Source organism: Saccopteryx bilineata, chromosome 12, assembly GCF_036850765.1.
Source record: "Saccopteryx bilineata isolate mSacBil1 chromosome 12, mSacBil1_pri_phased_curated, whole genome shotgun sequence".
In the NCBI taxonomy this organism is placed as follows: Eukaryota; Metazoa; Chordata; class Mammalia; order Chiroptera; family Emballonuridae; genus Saccopteryx; species Saccopteryx bilineata.
This window is the reverse complement of record NC_089501.1, coordinates 34,079,347-34,101,552: the sequence shown is the minus strand read 5'-3', so window position 1 is coordinate 34,101,552 and position 22,206 is coordinate 34,079,347. Positions and strand designations below refer to the sequence as shown.

General features: G+C 44.2%; 1 protein-coding gene across 4 annotated transcripts in view; it reads left to right on the top strand.

The window, feature by feature from the left end:
* Positions 1-22,206, top strand: part of NHSL1 (NHS like 1) — a 238,098-nt gene that overhangs the window by 105,954 nt on the left and 109,938 nt on the right. For 2 of the 4 annotated variants that reach the window (XM_066248501.1, XM_066248498.1), the window contains exon 1: positions 701-1,325. The exons of the other annotated variants lie outside the window; for them this stretch is intronic. In XM_066248501.1, coding sequence (XP_066104598.1) covers positions 1,124-1,325 — 202 coding nt within the window. In that variant the 5' untranslated portion in view covers positions 701-1,123. Of the gene's footprint in view, positions 1-700; positions 1,326-22,206 lie in introns of those variants that run through there. 4 annotated transcript variants of the gene reach the window in all.

Genomic DNA, 22,206 nt, shown 5'->3' with positions numbered 1-22,206 from the left:
GTGCCAGAGTGGTTGCATTTCACCTTTGCTGAAAGCTGGGAGTGGAGTAATAGCTGGGTCATTTTACTCTCTTTGGAAGCACGTTTTCTTAGATAACAACATTCCTAAATCCACCTACGAAGGCTGGATGTGTATACTGTATCACGACATACTCTTTTAAAAAATCCTTTCCCCAGGCCCCACTTTCAGAAGCGTGCTATGATAATAAAGTTGTTTTTTACCCCCGAAGTCTCTATTCTGCACAGACGTGCGTTTCCGCCGCTTCGAGGGAGTTCGGGAGTTCAGAAGTTTGGGCTGCCCCCGACGAGCAGGCTGTGCAGAGGCGGGGCCTCCCGTCTCCAATGAGGTGGCTCCGGGGTCGGGAGAGCCTATCGGCTTTCCCGGGAGCGCTTACTCTGTAATCCAAGCGGTAGCCACGCAGCCTGTTGTATTGTTTGTGGAGTCCTGCGGATCCTGAGCGGCTCACCGCCGGGGAAGGGGGCGAGTGGGCGGTCTAGGATTCTGCGCCGGGCTGCGACAAGTGAGAGGAACTGTGATTTCTCCCAAGTCACCTGCGCTGGTGAATGCTAACCTGGGCGCCCGGGCTGACGCTGAGTCTCTTTCTCCAGCCTGAGGAGTTCCTTCCGTCCTCCACCGACGGCTGGCCTGCTGCCCTTGCGGGGAAGAATCCCTGGGCGAGGGTAGGATTACAGGTGGGGAAGCTAGGTGCACACCAAAGAGTCCGAGTGCCTTGGTTCTGTTCTTCGCAAAGTCCTGACAAGTGTTCCTGAAATGACCACCCTGCTTGATTTTTTAAGATTGTCCTTCTGTTTATTTTTATTTTATATGTGGGGGACCGTGGCTGTCCCTGATCTAGAAACCAAGTACCACCATGTGGCTGGAGTAAAAACAAAAATTAGGATTTTTGTTTGTTTGTTTGTTTTTTACCCCTCATGTTCCTTGTCTTTGTAATTGGGTGATATAGACACAATCTTTTTTGCACAAAGCCGTGCCTGACTCTCAACATTGTCTGAATAAGTGGGAAGGAGCAGGCTCGTGTAAAGGACCTGGACCAATTTAAAATAAACCAGCTTCTGTTTGTTGGGCTACCTTTTGTCTATAGTGGATTCTGATGTGAAAGAAGATGAAAAAGGAAGGCTCTTCTGGTTCCTTCAGACTCAAGTCAAATGCAGGTTCTCTCTCACGTGCTGTGAGTTGGATAAATTTCTCCTCCTTGTCCAGGCAGACAAAGAGGCTGTTTCGCAGTGACGGAGAGCTCTCGGTGTGTGGGCAGCAGGTGGAGGCGGACGATGAAAATTGGACATACAGAACCCAGCCCAGAAAAGGTGACTTGATTCTTGTTTCATTTAAACATTTTTTTTAGAAGTTTGGCATGCCTTTGTTTCCTGCACTGATTTCCCTTTGTGACTTTCGGTCTCATTAGGAGTTTTTGTTTGGTTTTCTGTTTGTTTTTTTGTACTGGAATTCAGTGTCATTTGTTTGTTTCCATATCTAAAATACAAGTGCTCTTCCAGCTAGATTCAGCTTGAGATCATGGCTGTCGGAGAAGGATAAAATAGCTGTTATTCTTCCTCAGCGCTCTTTCTCCCCCATCAGAGCCTCACGCTCCTGTGACCTGTGGAAAGTTCAGTGGTAAACCACTGTCATAGACAGAATCTTCTGCTCTTACAACAATTTGGGGTTAGGACAGGTCTTTTCTAAAACAGTGTACTGAGAAAACTTTGGGAATCAGGGATAGACCCCTCGCATCTTTTTAAAGAAAACTGATGAATTACAAGAATGCTTGAACAGGTGTTGGGGTGGCATCAAGGAAAGTTAACGCACAAAGGAAGGGCTTGGCCAAAAGGAGTTTTCAGATTTCTTTCCAGTTCCTTTCCAGACGACTGTTGGTCTCTCTTTTCAGGTTTAGCATGTTTTGCCTTCTTTAAGGAAAGGGAAAATATTAGTCCTGGTGGGAGAGAGGGAAATATCTCAGTATTTCTTAACATACCCCTATTTTATATTTCGAATTTGAGTTACTCGTCTTAGAATGTCTGCTGTAGACTGGGTCTGTTAGGCTCAAAGATGGTTTCTCCACTCGCTACTGTGGCAGAGCCCAGTAAGGGAGGGCTCCTTAAATATTACAAAGGAGCCTAGTCCATACAGTCCGCGTGCTTGTGTTTTCTCTGTTTAACACATTTTTCCTTTGCCAAAAGAAACCTCTCTGGCCTCTTTCAGGGACTTGTTCTTTCCCTTCTTTGGGGAAACAAAACTGCTGAAATGTGAGAAAATAAACGAAGTTAAACATGTACAGTAATTATATTCCATGGGCTGAGACTCAAACACAGCCCTTCTTCCTGGATCGTTTGTTCTTGTGTATTCAACTATGGCACAAGGGGGACTAGTTAATGTTCTCTGAAGATGTCAGTTGTTTATTGTGTCAAGGAGGTGGTGAACAGTGGTCTGCTGGTACTGAGCTTAAAAATGTAGGTTTTCAGTTCAGATGCTGTGTAATTGCCAGGCGTAGACAAGGCATTTGTGCCTTCTGTCTGGAGTTGTGTAGTTTAGTAAGTCCATGAACTTGACTTTTCTAAATCAGGCATAAGCTGTGGTTTTGGTAAATGAGTAGGTTGTAATGTTTGAAGCAAACATGTTTGAAGGGTGGATATAGTAGGGCTGTGGTTGCAAGAGGGTATAGTTTTGATTCCTTTGGCCTCTGCCAACGATGGTTTTTTATTACTTGTTTTGTTTTAAGTCAACCACTGTCAGGGTTTTGTTAAAAACTGAATACATACGAGTATGTGGCTTTGGGATTTCTATCAGAGAGACTTTATCTAAGTAACGTTATTGGGAAAGAGACTGAATTTGCATATGTTCATTTTAGTTGGGAAACGAAGCAAATAGTGTACAGTTGACTTGTGAAAAATAAAGAAGTCATTGTAAAGAACAGGGATGACTTGTAAGGGGAAGGAGGACTTGTTTATGCAATAATACAAAAGATTGTGTCCTTCATCCAAGGTGATAGGGGACACAGTAGCCTCATGAAGATAAATGGAGACATAATTCAAAATGTAAATTTATGTGGCTCTTAGAAATAATAGGGCATGGATAATATTATCATTTTTAAGGGCGAAATCCTTAAAAAGCTGTCTATAGATCAATATTCATGGTATTATATTGTATTTCCACATGTGTCTTACAAAAAAAGATCGACTCCCAACTTTGACACACCGTCTCAGAGGCATGTTATAACAGTTGATCTTTATACCTCATAATTCTTTGTTGTGGAGAAATACAGAAATGACATTTGTTTATACCTGCAGATCAAAAGAGGAAAAAATCTTCGGAAAGATCATGCAGGATTGGAGTTTTGTCTTAGGAGCATCAAATAAGCTAAGACTCTAGCAAGGATTACCCGTCAGTGCTAATCAGCCCAATGGCCATGGTCTGCGTTGAAGACATACTGATCTGATGAGAATTGTGTAGCATCTATCTTTTTATTCTTATGTATCTGTTTCCCAGACCACATACAACTGAATCTACTTTCCTTTCAGCCTACTCCCAACCCCTGTACCTCATACGGACATTTTTTTATTTACACAAGTTTCTAGCCACCTGCTTTCCCTCCTCCCCTTCCCCACATACACTGCCATCAAGCAGTGACAGCTTGCGGTAGGACAGTGTCACTTAACAAGCCAACCTCACTTCAGCAGTTGGTCTCCCATGTGTTGTGTCGCCCACCACCCCTCTCCCAGCTCTGCAGCGTGGCTCTTTCTTCCTCCCACCCCCCTTTCCATCAGCTGCTGCGAGGCCAGAGTGCTTGCCTGCTCCCTGCCCGGTGTCCAGGTCACCCTGCTTTGCTCATACTGCTTTGCATTATTAGCCCACTGAATCCATACTATCAGTGTGGGCAGTATGCTGCACAATCGTCTTATAAAACAGTTCTTTCAAGGTTTGTAAAAATCAAAGAAGTTATTTTTACAGTAACTCTCCATGTTGGATTGCTCATCCGAAACATCAAAAAAGTGTTGAAGTGGTCAGCCTTATGGATATCTATCAGTGCACAGACCTATAGCTTTACAACTTAATGTTGTCACTTATATTCAAGAAGCTAAGGATACAATTACAGTTCTAGAGAGCTCTTTGGGGAAACTTTTTATAAGAATAACATGCTACTTTCCAAATGACATCTTTCCAAATGGGCTACTTGTCCTGACCCTCAGAAATCACTGGAAGATACATACTGAATGCCCAAGCAATCACAAGTGAACACCTGGATGTTTTCTTTCCTTCCAGCACATGGCAAGTTTCAAAACTGTCTTGCATTGACACTTGTACTCAGGAAGATAAATGAATTGTGTAACAGCAATGATCAGCTCTTACATTCTTAGTGTGACATGACCCACCATACTAGAACATGATGTTTCAACTTAATTAGCCATCAACATCAAAGGTGTGAATCTGTATTCTCTCTAGTATGAAAGTTAGTGAATCATGAACTATTTTGTTAGATGTCTCTGTAGTGAAAAAGTGGAAGTCAGTTATAGATGAGGCAATATGTATCTTTTCACGCGCAGTTGTGAGAGCATGTATTAGAGCAGGGGTCGGGAACCTATGGTTTGCGAGCCAGATGTGGCTCTTTTGATGGCTGCATCTGGCTCACAGACAAACCTTTACAGAGACAGAGAGAGAGTCAGAGAGAGGGATAGATAGGGACAGACAGACAGGAACGGAGAGAGATGAGAAGCATCAGTCATTAGTTTTTTGTTGTGACACCTTAGTTGTTCATTGATTGCCCTCTCATATGTGCCTTGACTGTGGCGCTACAGCAGACCAAGTAATCCCTTGCTCAAGCCAGCGACCTTAGGCTCAAGCTGGTGAGCTTTGCTCAAACCAAATGAGTCTGCACTCAAGCTGGCAGCCTCAGGGTCTCGAACGTGGGTCCTCCGCATCCCAGTCCAATGCTCTATCCACTGCGCCACTGCCTGGTCAGGCTTCGCAGACAAATCTTTAATAAAAAAAAAAAAAGTTAAAAATATAAAACATTCTCGTGTATTGCAATCCATTCGTTTCCTACCACTCATGTTCATGGTTGCGGGTGGCTGGAGCCAATCACAGCTGTCCTCGGGGACAACACCAAATTTTTATTGGATAATGTGTAACGTACATGGGTCATTGTATGGCTCTCACGGAATTACATTTTAAAATATGTGGCGTTCATGGCTTTCTCAGCCAGAAAGCTTCCCGACCCCTGTATTAGAGGAATTTTTCCTGAGAACTCGGGGTGGGACACAAAGAAATATAGCATATGGGCTCTGAAATCATGGAGTTCATATTTCAATAGAGAAGTAGATAAGACAATTAAGGGGAGTTAAAAAGGACAAAAATGAATGGCTTAGATGAGAAAGTTTAGATGAAGATATATGCTGGAGCATTTTCGTGTTCTGCATGGTTTTCTGGCTGTTTGCGTTGATTGAAACAGTATTTAACCAGCTCCTGCTTTGTTTCTAACCTTGTGGAATGTTTTCAAGGGAAACTAGTGACTACTGGTATTTATTCTGTGCTCCTTCTATCTTGCTCATTTCCTGTTCTCTTGTCAAATAAAATTAAAAAGGTGGAATAATAATGCAGTCTCCTCTCGTTGGGCAGAGCATGTTTTGTTGTGTTCTCAGCCCTCTTTTCAGCTGGGCAGAGGCGTGATTGATGATTCTGGTATTGGCAGGTCAGCGGATAGAGAGGGTAATTGACATGCAGAGCCTGGATTTAAACAGTGCTTTCACTCTCTTCTTCTAGACTTTATCAAATGTATTTATCACATTGCTAAATTTGAATCATTTGACTTTCAGTTCCTTCCTTCCCAAGGACTACAGAAATGGCCAGAATGGCCTTACTCTAGGTATCAAGGCTAATGGATAATCCATACACAAGATTATCAATTGTTGAGGGTGGGAGTTGGCTATATTTAAAGTAGTCTTATTACAATGTCCTCCCAAATAACATTGTTGCAGAAAACAGGACCTATTATGCATAATTAGGTTAGCAGTGACTTCAGATGTTGCAATGGAGAAAAGCAGCATGGAGGACCAAACCCAGCAAGGTCAAGATCCTGTTTCTATGGAAATAGCTGTGATTTATTTTTTTACCATAAAAATCTTGAAAATTATGGGAATTGAGGACAATTGTATTCATGGAATTAAAGAAACCAAAAAAAATATTGACAAATAATGTCAAGGTTGCATACCAAATTTAAGAGTAAAACTAGATTAATTAATATTTTTAGGGTCACAGAGTAAATTGGAAAAATAGCTAAGTGGAGTTTATCTCACTCAGTCTTAATAAGAGAGATGAGAAGACCATTCTCATGCAGTGAATGTAATGTTTTCCTGTTTTTTCCTACTGAAATTGACATTCTGTGAAATACACAAACAGCAAGTGCCACTTGATATTTTATCTAGTTCACCGGAACTGCGCCTTTTTTACCTTTATGTTTTCTTTTGAAGTTGGGAATCTCTGTTGTCTCACTGCCCTGTTCTGTTGCAAAAAATGATTTCATTTGTTATTAAATTGATGAAGTTTTATTGAAACTATGTTTTATGTAATACTCATTATTTTGTTTTGAGAAGTAGACATACTTAGATTACTAGAAGTATCTTAGAGTAAAAAAAGAAATTAATTATTGTCAGAGCTTAGTTTTACAAGTGACTAGCCTGCATTCTTTTTTATTGAAATGTCTTGACTGGGTTTTTTATTTTTAATGAGGACTCTATTTTTTTTTTTTTATTTATTTATTCATCCATTCATTTTTATTTGTTTGTTTGTTTGTTTGTCTTTTTTGTATTTTTCTGAAGCTGGAAACGGGGAGAGACAGTCAGACAGACTCCCGCATGCGCCCGACCGGGATGCACCCGGCACGCCCACCAGGGGCGATGCTCTGCCCCTCCGGGGCGTCACTCTGCCGAGACCAGAGCCACTCTAGCGCCTGGGGCAGAGGCCAAGGAGCCATCCCCAGCGCCCGGGCCATCTTTGCTCCAATGGAGCCTTGGCTGCGGGAGGGGAAGAAAGAGACAGAGAGGAAGGAGGGGGGGTGGAGAAGCAAATGGGCGCTTCTCCTATGTGCCCTGGCCGGGGATCGAACCCGGGTCCCCCGCATGCCAGGCCGACACTCTACCACTGAGCCAACCGGCCAGGGCCCATTCATTCATTTTTAGAGAGAGAGAGAAAGAGAAAGGAAAGAGCGGGGAAGAGCAGGAAGCATCAACTCCCATACGTGTCCCAACCAGGCAAACCTAGGGCTTTGAACTGGCGACCTCAGCATTTGAGGTTGACGCTCTATCCAGTGCGCCACCACAGGCCAGACTCTTTACTGGGTTTTGAAAACATTTTGAGATTGTTCTTTTCAAACAGTAATTTTTAAAAATAATTTAAAAAATACGCTGCATATTAGTTAGGGTTAATTTTTATAAGCGTCTTGCAGCTCTTACAAAATGTGCTACATTTGCATGTAATTCAAGGGTTTGGGGTTTATCTATAATGTTTTCTATCAAATTAAAGTTATTTCGCTTAACTTCAATCTTGTTCGTTTTATCTCTTCAAGGTCTGCTGTGTCTGCACAGGCCTGTTCACCCAAACTGTAGATCAGGCCCTCAGCGCTTCCCTGGCCTTCGGAATTGTCTCTCTCTCTTGTTATCTTCACTCTTGTCCTCCTTTGGGCTATCCTTGAGTCCCCATCGCAATCACCGCCATCTTCCTAAAGTACTGGTACTGAACCCGGTCACTCTTCTGTGGCTCCCATTGCCGTCCTCCTAAAGTACTGGTACTTTACCGGGTCACTCTTCTGTGGCTCCCCATTGCCGTCCTCCGAAAGTACTGGTACTGTACCGGGTCACTCTTCTGTGGCTCCCTATTGCCATCTTCCTAAAGTACTGGTACTGAACCTGGTCACTCTTCTGAGGCTCCCATTGCCATCTTCCTAAAGTACTGGTACTGTACCGGGTCACTCTTCTGTGGCTCCCATTGCCGTCCTCCTAAAGTACTGGTACTGTACCGGGTCACTCTTCTGTGGCTCCCTATTGCCATCTTCCTAAAGTACTGGTACTGTACCGGGTCACTCTTCTGTGGCTCCCTATTGCCATATTCCTAAAGTACTGGTACTGAACCTGGTCACTCTTCTGTGCCTCCCATTGCCGTCCTCCTAAAGTACTGGTACTGTCCCGGGTCACTCTTCTGTGGCTCCCTATTGCCATCTTCCTAAAGTACTGGTACTGAACCTGGTCACTCTTCTGTGGCTCCCATTGCCGTCCTCCTAAAGTACTGGTACTGTACCAGGTCACTCTTCTGTGGCTCCCATTGCCATCTTCCTAAAGTACTGGTACTGTACCCGGTCACTCTTCTGTGGCTCCCATTGCTGTCTTCCTAAAGTACTGGTACTGTACCGGGTCACTCTTCTGTGGCTCCCCATTGCCGTCCTCCTAAAGTACTGGTACTGTACTTGGTCACTCTTCTGTGGCTCCCCATTGCCGTCCTCCTAAAGTACTGGTACTGTACTTGGTCACTCTTCTGTGGCTCCCTATTGCCATCTTCCTAAAGTACTGGTACTGTACCCGGTCACTCTTCTGTGGCTCCCCATTGCCATCCTCCTAAAGTACTGGTACTGTACCCGGTCACTCTTCTGTGGCTCCCTATTGCCATCTTCCTAAAGTACTGGTACTGAACCTGGTCACTCTTCTGTGCCTCCCATTGCCGTCCTCCTAAAGTACTGGTACTGTACCGGGTCACTCTTCTGTGGCTCCCTATTGCCATCTTCCTAAAGTACTGGTACTGAACCTGGTCACTCTTCTGTGGCTCCCATTGCCGTCTTCCTAAAGTACTGGTACTGTACCCAGTCACTCTTCTGTGGCTCCCCATTGCCGTCCTCCTAAAGTACTGGTACTGTACCCGGTCACTCTTCTGTGGCTCCCCATTGCCGTCCTCCTAAAGTACTGGTACTGTACCCGGTCACTCTTCTGTGGCTCCCCATTGCCATCCTCCTAAAGTACTGGTACTGTACCCGGTCACTCTTCTGTGGCTCCCTATTGCCATCTTCCTAAAGTACTGGTACTGTACCGGGTCACTCTTCTGTGGCTCCCTATTGCCATCTTCCTAAAGTACTGGTACTGTACCGGGTCACTCTTCTGTGGCTCCCATTGCCATCTTCCTAAAGTACTGGTACTGTACCCGGTCACTCTTCTGTGGCTCCCTATTGCCGTCTTCCTAAAGTACTGGTACTGTACCCGGTCACTCTTCTGTGGCTCCCATTGCCGTCTTCCTAAAGTACTGGTACTGTGCCCGGTCACTCTTCTGTGGCTCCCCATTGCCATCCTCCTAAAGTACTGGTACTGTACCGGGTCACTCTTCTGTGGCTCCCCATTGCCGTCCTCCTAAAGTACTGGTACTGTACCGGGTCACTCTTCTGTGGCTCCCCATTGCCGTCCTCCTAAAGTACTGGTACTGTACCCGGTCACTCTTCTGTGGCTCCCATTGCCGTCTTCCTAAAGTACTGGTACTGTACCCGGTCACTCTTCTGTGGCTCCCATTGCCATCTTCCTAAAGTACTGGTACTGTACCAGGTCACTCTTCTGTGGCTCCCCATTGCCGTCCTCCTAAAGTACTGGTACTGTACCGGGTCACTCTTCTGTGGCTCCCCATGCCATTTTCCTAAAGTACTGGTACTGTACCGGGTCACTCTTCTGTGGCTCCCCATTGCCGTCCTCCTAAAGTACTGGTACTGAACCCGGTCACTCTTCTGTGGCTCCCATTGCCGTCCTCCTAAAGTACTGGTACTGAACCCGGTCACTCTTCTGTGGCTCCCCATTGCCATTTTCCTAAAGTACTGGTACTGTACCCGGTCACTCTTCTGTGGCTCCCCATTGCCGTCCTCCTAAAGTACTGGTACTGTGCCCGGTCACTCTTCTGTGGCTCCCATTGCCGTCTTCCTAAAGTACTGGTACTCTGCCTGGTCACTCTTCTGTGGCTCCCATTGCCGTCTTCCTAAAGTACTGGTATTGTACCGGGTCACTCTTCTGTGGCTCCCATTGCCGTCTTCCTAAAGTACTGGTATTGTACCGGGTCACTCTTCTGTGGCTCCCATTGCCGTCTTCCTAAAGTACTGGTATTGTACCGGGTCACTCTTCTGTGGCTCCCCATTGCCATCCTCCTAAAGTACTGGTACTGAACCCGGTCACTCTTCTGTGGCTCCCATTGCCGTCCTCCTAAAGTACTGGTACTGAACCCGGTCACTCTTCTGTGGCTCCCCATTGCCATTTTCCTAAAGTACTGGTACTGTACCCGGTCACTCTTCTGTGGCTCCCCATTGCCGTCCTCCTAAAGTACTGGTACTGTGCCCGGTCACTCTTCTGTGGCTCCCATTGCCGTCTTCCTAAAGTACTGGTACTCTGCCTGGTCACTCTTCTGTGGCTCCCATTGCCGTCTTCCTAAAGTACTGGTACTGTACCGGGTCACTCTTCTGTGGCTCCCCATTGCATACAGAGTGAAACCCGTATCACAACATAGCATGAAGCTGTTCCATCTGACTCCTGTTCCTTAACCTTTCTAACTCTAGACATAACAAACAGACCCATCGCTCTTTCACAACTCCAGAACTTTCCTTTCCATCCCCTGCCTGTCCTATTCCCTGTGCTGGGATGCTCCAGTCCCCCCCTCTGCCAGTTGACTTCCAGTTTAACCTTCCAGACTTTCTTGAAAGCTCTGTGAAGTCTTCCCTAATCCCCTAAAGGCAGAGCTGATCACTCCCTTCTGTCTGTTATTTCTCTACCTTCTACATACCTCAGTAATTGCTTTTATCATGGATTGGATTACCCTTACTTGTTTACTTGTCTGTGTCTTTAGCTAGACTGTGAACTATTTTAGGACAAAGATCAAGTCTTCCTTATCTTTTCTATCCTCGAGGCTAAGTGCTCAATAAATGGTAGCTGCCTGGGTGAACGTAACTCACCTGGGACACTGTTAATAGTGCTGTTTGCTCGGGCCACTGGGCCAGACAGATACTCTAACTTTGCTTGAAGTGTGTGGGTTCCAGGTAGCACTGTGTGCTTACTCCCTCAGTTGTACTGGTGAATGTAACCTTACACGTGCTCCCAACTCTGAACTTTTTGAGAATAACAACAGAGAGAGTTTGTGGCACGGAATTTCAGCGGCAGTCTGCTGTTTCCTGTTGCTCCACTCAGACTGTCACGTAGCAAGTGCTTTCCAGAAATGTTTGTGACTGTTTGGACCCTTTAGTAAAGTTAACCACGTGAACAGAGGTGAGGACCAGGACGGAGCAGTCCTACTGCAGCTTTTTCTTAACCAGTTTCCCTGCTTTCGCCTTTATTGTCCCTCGTTCCCCCACCCCCACCGCAGTCAGGCTGAACTTAACACAGGCGCCTCAGCGATCTTGTAAAACATCAACCCTCAGTCATGCCGTGTAATGTCGCTGTTTAAGAACCCTTCATCGACTTTCCTTCTAAGACAGTTTAGATACTGACGTCTTCACGATGTCCTGTAAGGAAGGCCCTCCCTGGTCTGCCTCCATCACCCCACTGCTTTCCTAAGCCCATCACCTTGACTTTCCCAGCACCGTCCTCTTGAGTTCCTGTGCTGTTCTCAGAGCATGCCCGGCCACTCACCTTCCCTCAGCCTAGAATCCCAGCTGTGCCAGTGGTTCCCTCTCTGTTTCACATCTTTCAGATCTTTGCTCAAAAGTCATCTCACTGAGGCCCTGGCCAGTTGGAAGTCCCAGGTTCAATTCCCAGTCAGGGCACACAGGAGAAGCGCCCATCTGCTTTTCTGTCCCTTCCTCTCCCTCTTCTCTCTCTCTTCTCCCTCTCTTCATCTTTCTCTCCCCCCTCCCCTCCTGCAGTCATGGCTCTAATGGTTCAAGCAGTTTGACCCCAGGTGCTGAGGATGACTCCCTGGCCTTGCCTCAGGTGCTGAAAGAGCTCGGTTGCTGAGCAATGGAACAGTGGCCCCAGACGGGCAGAGCATTGCCCTGTAGAGGGCTTGCCGGGTAGATCCCAGTCAGGGCACTCGCGGGAGTCTGTCTCTGCCTCCCTTCCTCCCACCTCTCACTTAACTAAAAAAAAAAAAAAAAGAAAAATGAAAAAAGTCATGTCACTGACCCTATTTAAAATGGTCACATCTTAACCTCATCCTGACCTTCCTGTCCCTATTTTTACTTTTCTCCAAAGCGCTATACTATATAAATATAGAGTATATATTTAATATGCTATAGTATATACATTCTGCATTTATTTTTGGTACTGCCTTCTCCTCAGACTAGAACGTCATCTCTAAGACAGATTCTTTGTATGCTTCGATGACCGATGTCTTCCCAAGCCTGGCCTGTAGTAGGCGTTCAACAAGTTTTAGTTGAAAGGGAGAATGAATGATGCAAAGAGCACTAGGTCAGGAGAGCCGGATGCTTTGCTTCTGTCACTGGCTAATTGTGTTGCCTGAATCAAGTCACATAATCTTTTTAAACTCTAGGTTTAAGTTCTGTAAAATGGGATAATGCCTACTTACCATACATTTGGGTAGCAAGTACAGCTTATTTATTGAGTAAATCAGTATATGGTTTATAGATACTATATCAGCCTACAAATTGGATCTGGTTGTATTTAATGGAACTGTCCGTGAGGGTGGCAGTCAGTAGAATCGAAGTCACTGGAGTCAGCGATGTCTTTATCCTGGTACAGACTAGACTGTAGAAGAGTGTTTTCAGGCAACCCAAGTAGAAGATACTACTTCCTTTATTTTTTATGTGAAGTCCTGAAATGATTAAAATACCAAACTGAACGCCATGTCTAAGTCAACCCCCCCCATTAGTATCAACAACAGCTAAACTTAATGAGGACTTGCCACAGCTAGATGCTATAAATAACACATTACATTAATTAACTCCTTTCATAAATACTGTCTAGATACCATAATTATTCAATAAAAAGTAATAGTTGGTTTGATAAGCAAGATTAGATTATCAGGAAAAACTAAAATCTGGGCAGAGAAACTTGGAAGTGATGAGACAGAGAACCCAGTGTCATTCTTCAAGAAGAGAAAGGTCATTGAAAGCACTTAGGACATTTTAGGGCCTTGAACTCAGCAACTTCTGGTTTAAGGGCAGATGCTCCACTTTGAGACTGTTTAGGTATGTGCATCATATGTTACCTCACTTCAGTTTATTTGACAGCCAGCCCGTATTTTATCCAGTGTCTTGCACTTGGGAGAGCAGAGGTAAGTATCTGCTGTGTGAACAACACATGGTCAAGGCAACGTTGAAGGCAGACTATACTATAGTATAGTCTACTTGTGCACTTGTAATAACGTGGCTCTGGTTGTGGATCACAGAACGGGTTGAACCTTCAGGGACTAGAACCTGATGGGGCTGGGTTGTGGAGGACAGACCACATGCTGGGTGAAGCGATGATGTAGGCACATGAGGAAAAGCAGTTATGAAATTGTTCATAACAGGTTTTTTGGTATTATGCTGTGTTTATTAATGGAAGTCACAGGTTTTAATAATGACTTGTTCCTGTACAACAGCAGCATCTGTAGATTTCAAAGGTATAGTTATATTTTTTCTAGTGCTATGAAATATGGGTAGCCTTCACCTTGCATTTCTAATCTTCCTAATTAAAGATGATATTTGTGGTGACCACTGCCTTAATAAATCTGATTGGAAAACTTATGCACAATCAACATACATATTGTTCACATGCAAGATGTGCGGCGTGAGGCTAGGAGGCCATAAACTGGTTACAGTGACGTCTGTGTCACCTGCCCCTCATCAGCCCTAACAGAACCTCCTCTCTGTACCTTCAAACTTCGTGTCACAGTGTTCTCTGTCATTGATGGCTGACATCTGATGACTGACTAGTCATCAGACATTAAACACACAAGATCCATGGTGAGCGCTTGTCTGGCCGAGCAGTTGTCTGAGACTCTCTCCCTGGAGGGCGGGAGGGGTGTTAGCTGTTGCTCCTCCCACCAGCACCCATCCTTTGCTAGGTTCATTCCCAAGTCCTGGGTGCGTGTTGTGGGTTCTTGTGTTTTGAGAGCTCCTAATGTTCTTGTGTTTTGAGAGCCACCTGGAGAAGCAAGACTCTCTGTTGCAAGGTGAAAACGGCTTGCACTGGGCGTAACCTGGCGTGCCCCGACACAGCCTCGCTAGAGCAGGCCCTCATTATGGGCGGTGGAGTGGAGAGTTACTACCCTGCCATTTCTGTTGCCGATTTTAGAAAAAGGCTGTGCAAAGGCAGTAACGAATGGAAGATGATGGAAGGAGGTGGGAAAGGACTGAGGAAGAGGATGGGGTGCGTTTTAGGGGAGAAGAGGCCCTGAACCTCCACGCTTCTCCGTGCTGCCTTCCCTTTGCTAACAGTTTTCTGACTGACGCTGTCTCCCAAATCCATAAAGTTCGAGTCATCTCCTGGGAGTCAAGTTTCAGAATATGCTATCTACACAACTAATTGTGCACTTGTAATAACGTAGATCTGTTTGTTTTTAAGACGTAGCTAAATAAAGTTTCTGTATGTGGTTGGAAGAGGCAGGGGACAAGGATAAAAATCTAATTTAGTAGCTGGTTAAAATAATTTCAGTGGCACGAGTAAATTGTCAGGTTTGGGTCTCGTATGTATTTATCTTTTTCTAAGGAAAGCCTGTTTGTAAGTGAAAGCCACAAGCAGTTGAGATTTCAGTAAACTGTATCACTTGGTTTTTGTCTTTTGAGTCAAGTTTAAAAGAGAAAGTGAGAATAAATATATTTTATTGTTGGTTCAGTTCCCTTACCTCAGTGCCTGAAGGTTCTCTTACACTTTGTAATTCTAAACGCCTCAGCTAAAGTAGAAACTGGGTATCTGGTGTTTCTGGATTACATTAGGAGATAAACCAGAATTCTTACCTGTACAGGTGTGTGTTGCTTCAGTCTGGATTGGTTTGGGATTCTTTTACAAAGCATACAAAGGACAATTTGTGAATTTCCCTTCATGGGTGGTTGTGGCTGGTGCTTGCCCTGGTTGCGGTGGTCATCTTGACTGGAGTTATTTATTTACATAACTTTTTCGCCAGTAGAAAGTACATAGAGTGCTTTGACTTCCTGGAAAAAGAACTTTGATTTTTACTTTAATTACGGAGTAAATCAACATACTCTATTTCTTTTTTTTTTTTTTTTTTTTTTTTTTTATTTATTCATTTTAGAGAGGAGAGGGAGAGACAGTCAGAGAGAGAGAGAGAGGAGAGACAGAGAGAAGGGGGGAGGAGCTGGAAGCATCAACTCCCATATGTGCCTTGACCAGGCAAGCCCAACATACTCTATTTCTACTATAACAAGTTCTTTTAAGTACTTTTTTTCCCTTGCTAGTTTTCCAACTCCAATTTTTTTTTGTCCTTAAATATGAATGCCTGAGTGTCACTGTGTAACAAGGACCTCAGTTCTGTTTGATTTATTAGCAGTTTTTGAGACACTATGTTGCATTTGAGTTGTTCTTGTTTGCTATTGATGGTTTATGAAGCCGGAGAGGTTGGAATTTCTCCTATGCTGCATTCCTTTGGATCATCAGACCTTGATTACATGCTACACACAGGGATACGTGTTAGTTGATCCAGTTATCTGTGTTTGTATGTTGTTGTAACCAGGGGAAGGTTATGTGACTGACTTTTGAAGGTTGTGTTTCAACTTCAATGAAGATTTGAACAAAAATTCAATTAGTGCTTGACTGGGCAGTGGCGCAGTGGACAGAGCGTCGGACTGGGATGTGGAGGTTCAAAACCCCGAGGTCGCCAGCTTGAGCACGGGCTCATCTGGTTTGAGCAAGGCTCACCAGCTTGATTGAGCCCAAGGTCGCTGGCTTGAGCAAGGGATCACTCAGTCTGCTGTATCCCCCCAGTCAAGGCATGTATAAGAAAGCAATCAATGAACAACTAAGGAGCCGCAGTGAAGAATTGATGCTTCTCATCTCTTTCCCTCTGGTCTCTCTGTCCCTATCCTTCCCTCTCTCTGTCTTTCTCTGTCTCTCTCTCACACACACACACACATACACACACACAATTCAATTAGTAAAATTTTCTCTAGTTCCAGAGAAAGTTGAGTTAGGTTTCTCTACAGCAGATGCTTGTTTGGAATGGGAGAAAGAATCTTTTAGAGTGGATTTACGGTGTGAAAGTTTTGGGTTTCCTAGTGTCCAGGAGGTTTAATTGTATTCTTTTTTTAAAGTCAGTGACTTTTGAAACTGTAACTTGAAGTGAAACAACATACGGCCCCTTAGATTACGACTCAGTCCCGTTCCTACAACAGTGATGTAATGCGAATTTTGATGTAAGTCGAAACACACCCTAGCCTAAGTCACTTACCTATCCTAACACAGCTGTAAAATCATAATCTGGAACACAACTAAGCCACAGAAAAAGGAAAAGGACATAGATATACTGTACTGTACACTGCACTGTATACTCTTCTGCCATGTGCAACCAAACTAGTTTGCCCATGTAGTCCTTACGTACGAAGTTAATGGTGTAAGCCAAAACACTCACATCTCAAGTTTTTAAAGTTTTTATGAGAGTGAGTGCTCTAAACTCCGAACATCGAACATGAACATCGTATGTTGAGATTGTTGTAACCTGAGGACCCCCCATATAAGGAAACTAGTTTTACCATATGCTAATTGATATAAACAGGAGTTAATTTACCAACGGCATATTTCTAGTCACAAAAATACAGCACTACGCTTCTAAATACAGACCCCAAACTCTTCTAATATTAAACATTGAAATAAATGTGAGCTCTACATACATCGAAGAGATATGGATAAACACAAGGAAGAGAATGATTTGCCAGCCCACCGATTCCAAGCCAGGGTCCTGGTGGCTGGAGCCAGTGCTAGCAGCTCAGGGAGCAAGGCGGGCACCCACACTGGTCAGGACGCCCTTCCATCGGAGGGCGCGCTCACCCCCACTCACTCAGCTGGGATAATGGAGACGCCCCAGTGCCCCTCACTGCACAGCATCGGGGCGTGGGAGGAAGCTGGAGCGCCTGAGGAAACGCACGCAGACCCGGGGAGGACAGGGGAGAACACGCGGACTTCGCACAGACAGTGGCCGTGGCCGGGAACTGATTGCTTTTTTCCTTCTCATCTACGTAATAACAAAATGACATGAATGAAGTTATTCCGAGGACCTGCTACATATAAAATGAAACAAAAGCTCTGTGAAAATACCTTTACTGCATGTCTATGTGTGATATGCTCAATTTTCTCCTGTTTTATTTTATTAGACAGAAAATGTCGGTCCTGACCTACAACAGTGGTTTTATAGGTCACACAGCCTTTGGTTGGCAAAATGGTGCTATGTGTAGACTTCATTTCTTTTGTTAGGTTTTGCTGTGCTGAAGAGCAGGTGGCTGCTGCACAGTGTTTAGAAGTTAGAAACTGATGGCGTTTTGTGGCTTGTCCACTGTCAGTCTGTGTTGTAGAAAGACCTCACACACCAGAAGTACCTTGAGATGCAATGCAGATTACTGGTGTATCTCAGAAAATCATCTGGCCTAGCCTGACTGCTGGTGGCGCAGTGGATAGACCGTCGACCTGGGACGTTGAGGTCCCAGGTTCAAAACTCGAGGTCGCTAGCTTGAGCACAGGCTCACTAGCTTGAGTGAGGGGTTGCCAGCTTAAGCATGGGGTCACCAGCTTGAGCGTGGGATCATTGACAGGATCCGGTGGTTGCTGGCTTGAGCCCAAGGTCACTGGTTTGAGCAAGCCCCTCCCCTGGCCAAGGCATATATGAGAAGCAATGACTGAAAAACTTAAGGTGCCACAACCATGACTTGATTCTTCTCATCTCTCTTCTTCCTTTCCCTCTCTCTCTTAAAAAAAGAAAAAAAGCAAGAAAAGAAAAGCATCTGGTTTGAGAATGAATGCCTAAGCTTTTGTTCACCATGTCAGGCCTCGTCTAGGTTTCCCGCTGCGCTCCTGGCCTGGGACTCTGTCGCTGGCTGAAGGGAGCTGCTGGGAAATGAGCAGGCAGCACTGGGCGGTGTCTGGCCTGCACCTCGTTCCCGGCTGCAGCGCGGCACTCTGAGCCTGGCTAATGCTCTTGGAGGACTACTGGCACCTGCTAACTCACCCCAGGGAAAGCTTGTGAATAGCAATGTCTGTCAAATTTCTACCGTATTCTGGAGATTTCTTTGTCAATCCTGACCTACTACCCATCCCCTATCGGGGAAATGTTAGTTGAGAAGTTCAGTGCGTTTAAGTTTACTTTCAAATTGTTGGATTCGAGCCTGTATGTATCAGAGATCCTATCTGAACTGGAAGAAAAGCTGCGTTTTCTTTGCAACAAAGTTATTGTAAAGAAGTGATGATTGGTTAGAGATGATTTTCTAAATTGTGATTATATGGACTACATATTAGCTTATTTAAATGTCAGAGGAAGATACCTTTTATTTATTTGCATTTTCATATAACAGAAGCTTGCCTCATGCATCTTTCAGAATTTAAAACAATTTCAATTTTTTTTATATAAAAAACCCAAACCTTTCTAAACTATGCTCTGCAGCTAGAGTCTTGTTTGCAGGTCTTGGTTTACCCAGCAGTCACACATGCGTGGTCTCATTTCATGGTGACAGTCCTGTGAGGAGGGCAGGACAGGTGGCCTCACCCTCCTTGGTGGTAAGAAAGCAGACTCTGAATGGTGACATGGTTTGCCTGAGGCCATAGAGATAGTGACGGCATAGGTAGGGTTTAAGTCCACTTTTTGTGGCATAGTCTCACACTCTTTGTATGACACTGTGGGGCCTCTCTGCTCAAGCCCCAGAGCGCAGTTAAACCTTGTTTTGATGCCTCGGGGTCACCATGAATAGTGCTTGAACCTTGTGATAACCTGGTGACACCTTGGTGGCTATTGAGGTTTGCACGGATCTTTGTTTCGGGGTCATGTGGGTCTCCACTGCGTGTGTCTCATTCCACTCAGGCCTTAGGCTGGGAGCTTTCTCTCTTCATCCATGTAGCCATGCCTGCCTCTTGTGTCTCCACCACCCTCTGGGTTGGTGTTTCTCATTTGTTACCTTGTGTGGAGGCTTTGGGCAATCCAATTTGTTACAGCAGTATTGACCAGAGGAGTATAATGCGCTCCTGAGCCACAACCCTGTGAACGGTGCTATCTGGCCAGAGGCCGTTTTGACTCCTTGGCCATATTTTGAGTGGTTACGTTTGTCAGAAAAGTGATCTCTCAATAACTAGGATGTTACTATACTGTATAAATATGCTTTTCTACGTGTTTATCTTTTGTTGGCTTTTCTTTTTTAGTATAGTTGAACAAAGGACATGTTTGCATTAATATTGTGGAATTGTTACTATATTTGGGCATCCAGTCCTTTTTGTAAATGTTAACTCAAACTCAAACACTTCTATGACACTCTTGAGTTTTCAAGTAGGATTACTGTGTTGTTTTACTTAATAAGCAAGTGCAGCTGTTAAGCTTCGGTTTCACCATTAACCAACCACTCTCTCTAATATCTTTTTAAGTTCTCACTCCCTCTCTTCCTCCTCCCTTCCCTTCTCTCCATCTGGTATTTGGACACCAAATACATTTTCTTGTATTTCATATGGGTGAAATGGCTTTCTTGTATCTTCAATTTCATAGCTTTTCTTCACGTTTTGTGCTTATGGAAAAGTCAAAACATTGTGAAGACAAGACATATTTCTATGTATAATTCATATTAGCCAAAACCAGTTCTACTTTACTAAATATGTTTAGCCAAACACTTGAGATAAGTTTGGATCTTCATTGACACCAGTGGAGATTATATAAAATGTGGCTGAAGATACTGATTGGACTCTGCCCTTTTTGTGAATTTCTTGATAAGCCACTATATCCCAGTACTCAGAAACAACGTGAACTTTTATAGTCTGTGTTGCAATGTTACAGCCCCCGTTTTTGTATTCTGGGCCTACAGTAGTTGCTCAATGAATGATTTACACATAGGAGAGCCGCAAAAAGTGTTTGGATGCAATGTGAACAAGTTGAAAGTGAAGACTTAAAAACAATATTATTCTGTGACTCAAGAAATGAGGCTCAGAGAAAAGCAACAATTTCAAAAAACCACAGTGACCCTTTCTCTCCTTCTGCAAACATGAGGGAATTGATAAAAGATCCTCACTCCTGATAGCAAAAGCTATTGATACCCAATGTTTACTCTGTTTTAGATGTAACACTCTCAGAGATGATAACAGTTGTAAAGATGTCTTTCTTTCCAGAGGAAGCAAAATTTCAAAGAATTCTGTTTTGTGTGTACCTAATGAGAGAAACTGACTTCAGCAGTTATCTGGAGGCAGAGCTGTTGAAGCAGTGACCATGTAGTTTTTTTGTCCCTTGGTGCCATTTGAGAGCATTTGAGTAAATATTTGGAGGTGATCCCTAAATTGGAGCTATTGATATAACGGGATCCAAGCAGACTTGCCTTAACGGGGCTGAAGGGAACCTCAGAGATAGCCCGTCTGATGTCCTGAGGAGCGGGGACCCCAGAGGTGCGTTAGCTTCCCAAGGACCTCACGGCCGACAGTGGCCCAGTTCGGCTGTGCCCTTACATTCCTGTGTCCTCTCTTCAACTGGTGTTGAGACTGTGTCCCTTTCTGTTAGTTTCCTGAGTTTTGACATTCCTGGCTGCCCTGTGAAGGTTCAAGTGACAGATTCCTTTGCTGACCTTTCAGAGTAGGTTTGGGAAGCTTTTCGCTCGCCCTGTACCACACAGAAGTTTTCTAAATAGACGTGCCGGAGACAGGCAGCTAACTAATGAGAGCTAGGGCAAAAAGGGGCATCAGCCCTGGAAACAGGCTCTCTGGTGTCACTTTGATTCTGCTCACAAAAGCGAAATTCATTCTGCTTTCAAAGAAGTGAAGGAGAAAAAACAAAACCCTCCAAAACAAACAAAACCCCAAGGGCCCAGGGCTGCAGCATTTCTTTTGTACCAACTGCAGTCCTCGGAGACAGCGGGGTAACTCTGTGGAGCTGTCAAAAGCACACCTGCCTCCCAGGAAGTAAGTGCGGTTTTAGACTTGAAACTTAGTATTCTGTTTTTGACGTGTAGCTTTTCCTTCCTTTTGAGAGGCTGTAGATTTATTATCATTAAATGGCTGAATTTATTTGCAGAGATGCGTTAAACAAAAATTGAACAAAAATGCCTGCCATTACCATTGGCAGAATTGTAGATTTCTGTTAGAACTTGACTGATGTTAACCAGGTGTGTGTGTGTGTGTGTGTGTGTGTGTCAGAGAGAGAGAAGAGAGGAGAGAGGGAGGGGGATAAGGAAGAAAGGTAGAAGAGGGGAAGAGTTAAAATAAAAACGAGAAAGAAAAGGCTCAGCTCTGTGTGGCCATCAAAGAGGAGGGTCAGAAAAGAGCTGTTTCTATGGCAAGTTCTTTCCTCTGTGGACCTTGCAGCTCTGTGATTATCATGCACCGTGGCAAGACTCGTCCCTGAAATTGGTCGGCCAAATTGAAGAATCATTTTCTTGCTTATTTTTAACCTCCTAAGAACAGGGGGAGAAGACTGAATGAGCCCAAATGCTGTGGTTTCCTCCAACCATTATTGTTGTAAGTCCTCTGGGTCCTGAAATAACTCGCGATTCCTGAAGTTGCACAGCGCCTGCTGCTCAGAGAAGACTTGGCAGGTGAAAGGGAAATGATCAGCTCCTTCCGTTAAGCGTTGTCACCAAGGTTTAAGTGGGTCAAAAGTTGGAGAATGGGGCAATTTCAGAGCTAAAACTACCTTTTAATGGAAATTCCTCTAGTTCTTTACAGAGCTTTGTGTTTTTAAAAATAGAGAGTTGGCTTAAAAATAAGGTATTTTTAAAAACTTTAGCTTACTTAAGTTAATTATTACAAAAATAAGAAATTAACAGGAGCCTGGGGACTTTATGTCTTCCTTTTAACTTTTATCTTTTTGCCTGATGAGTCACAGTAATTATAGTTCAGTTACTCTCTCTGGTTATGGTAGAGCTTGTGTTCCTCCTGGCTGGCTGGTTCCTGATCTTGAATAATGCTTATTTGTACACTGACTTCTCTTGAGAATGGTTTAGAATTAGGATTTTGAGAGTGGAAGAGTTAGTTGCACCTGTTTCTGGAGTTGAAGGTTAGTTATTGTTTTAACTTCCTTAGATGACTTAGATGTTTAGGAGAAAATTATATAAATGACCTCTTTATTTTA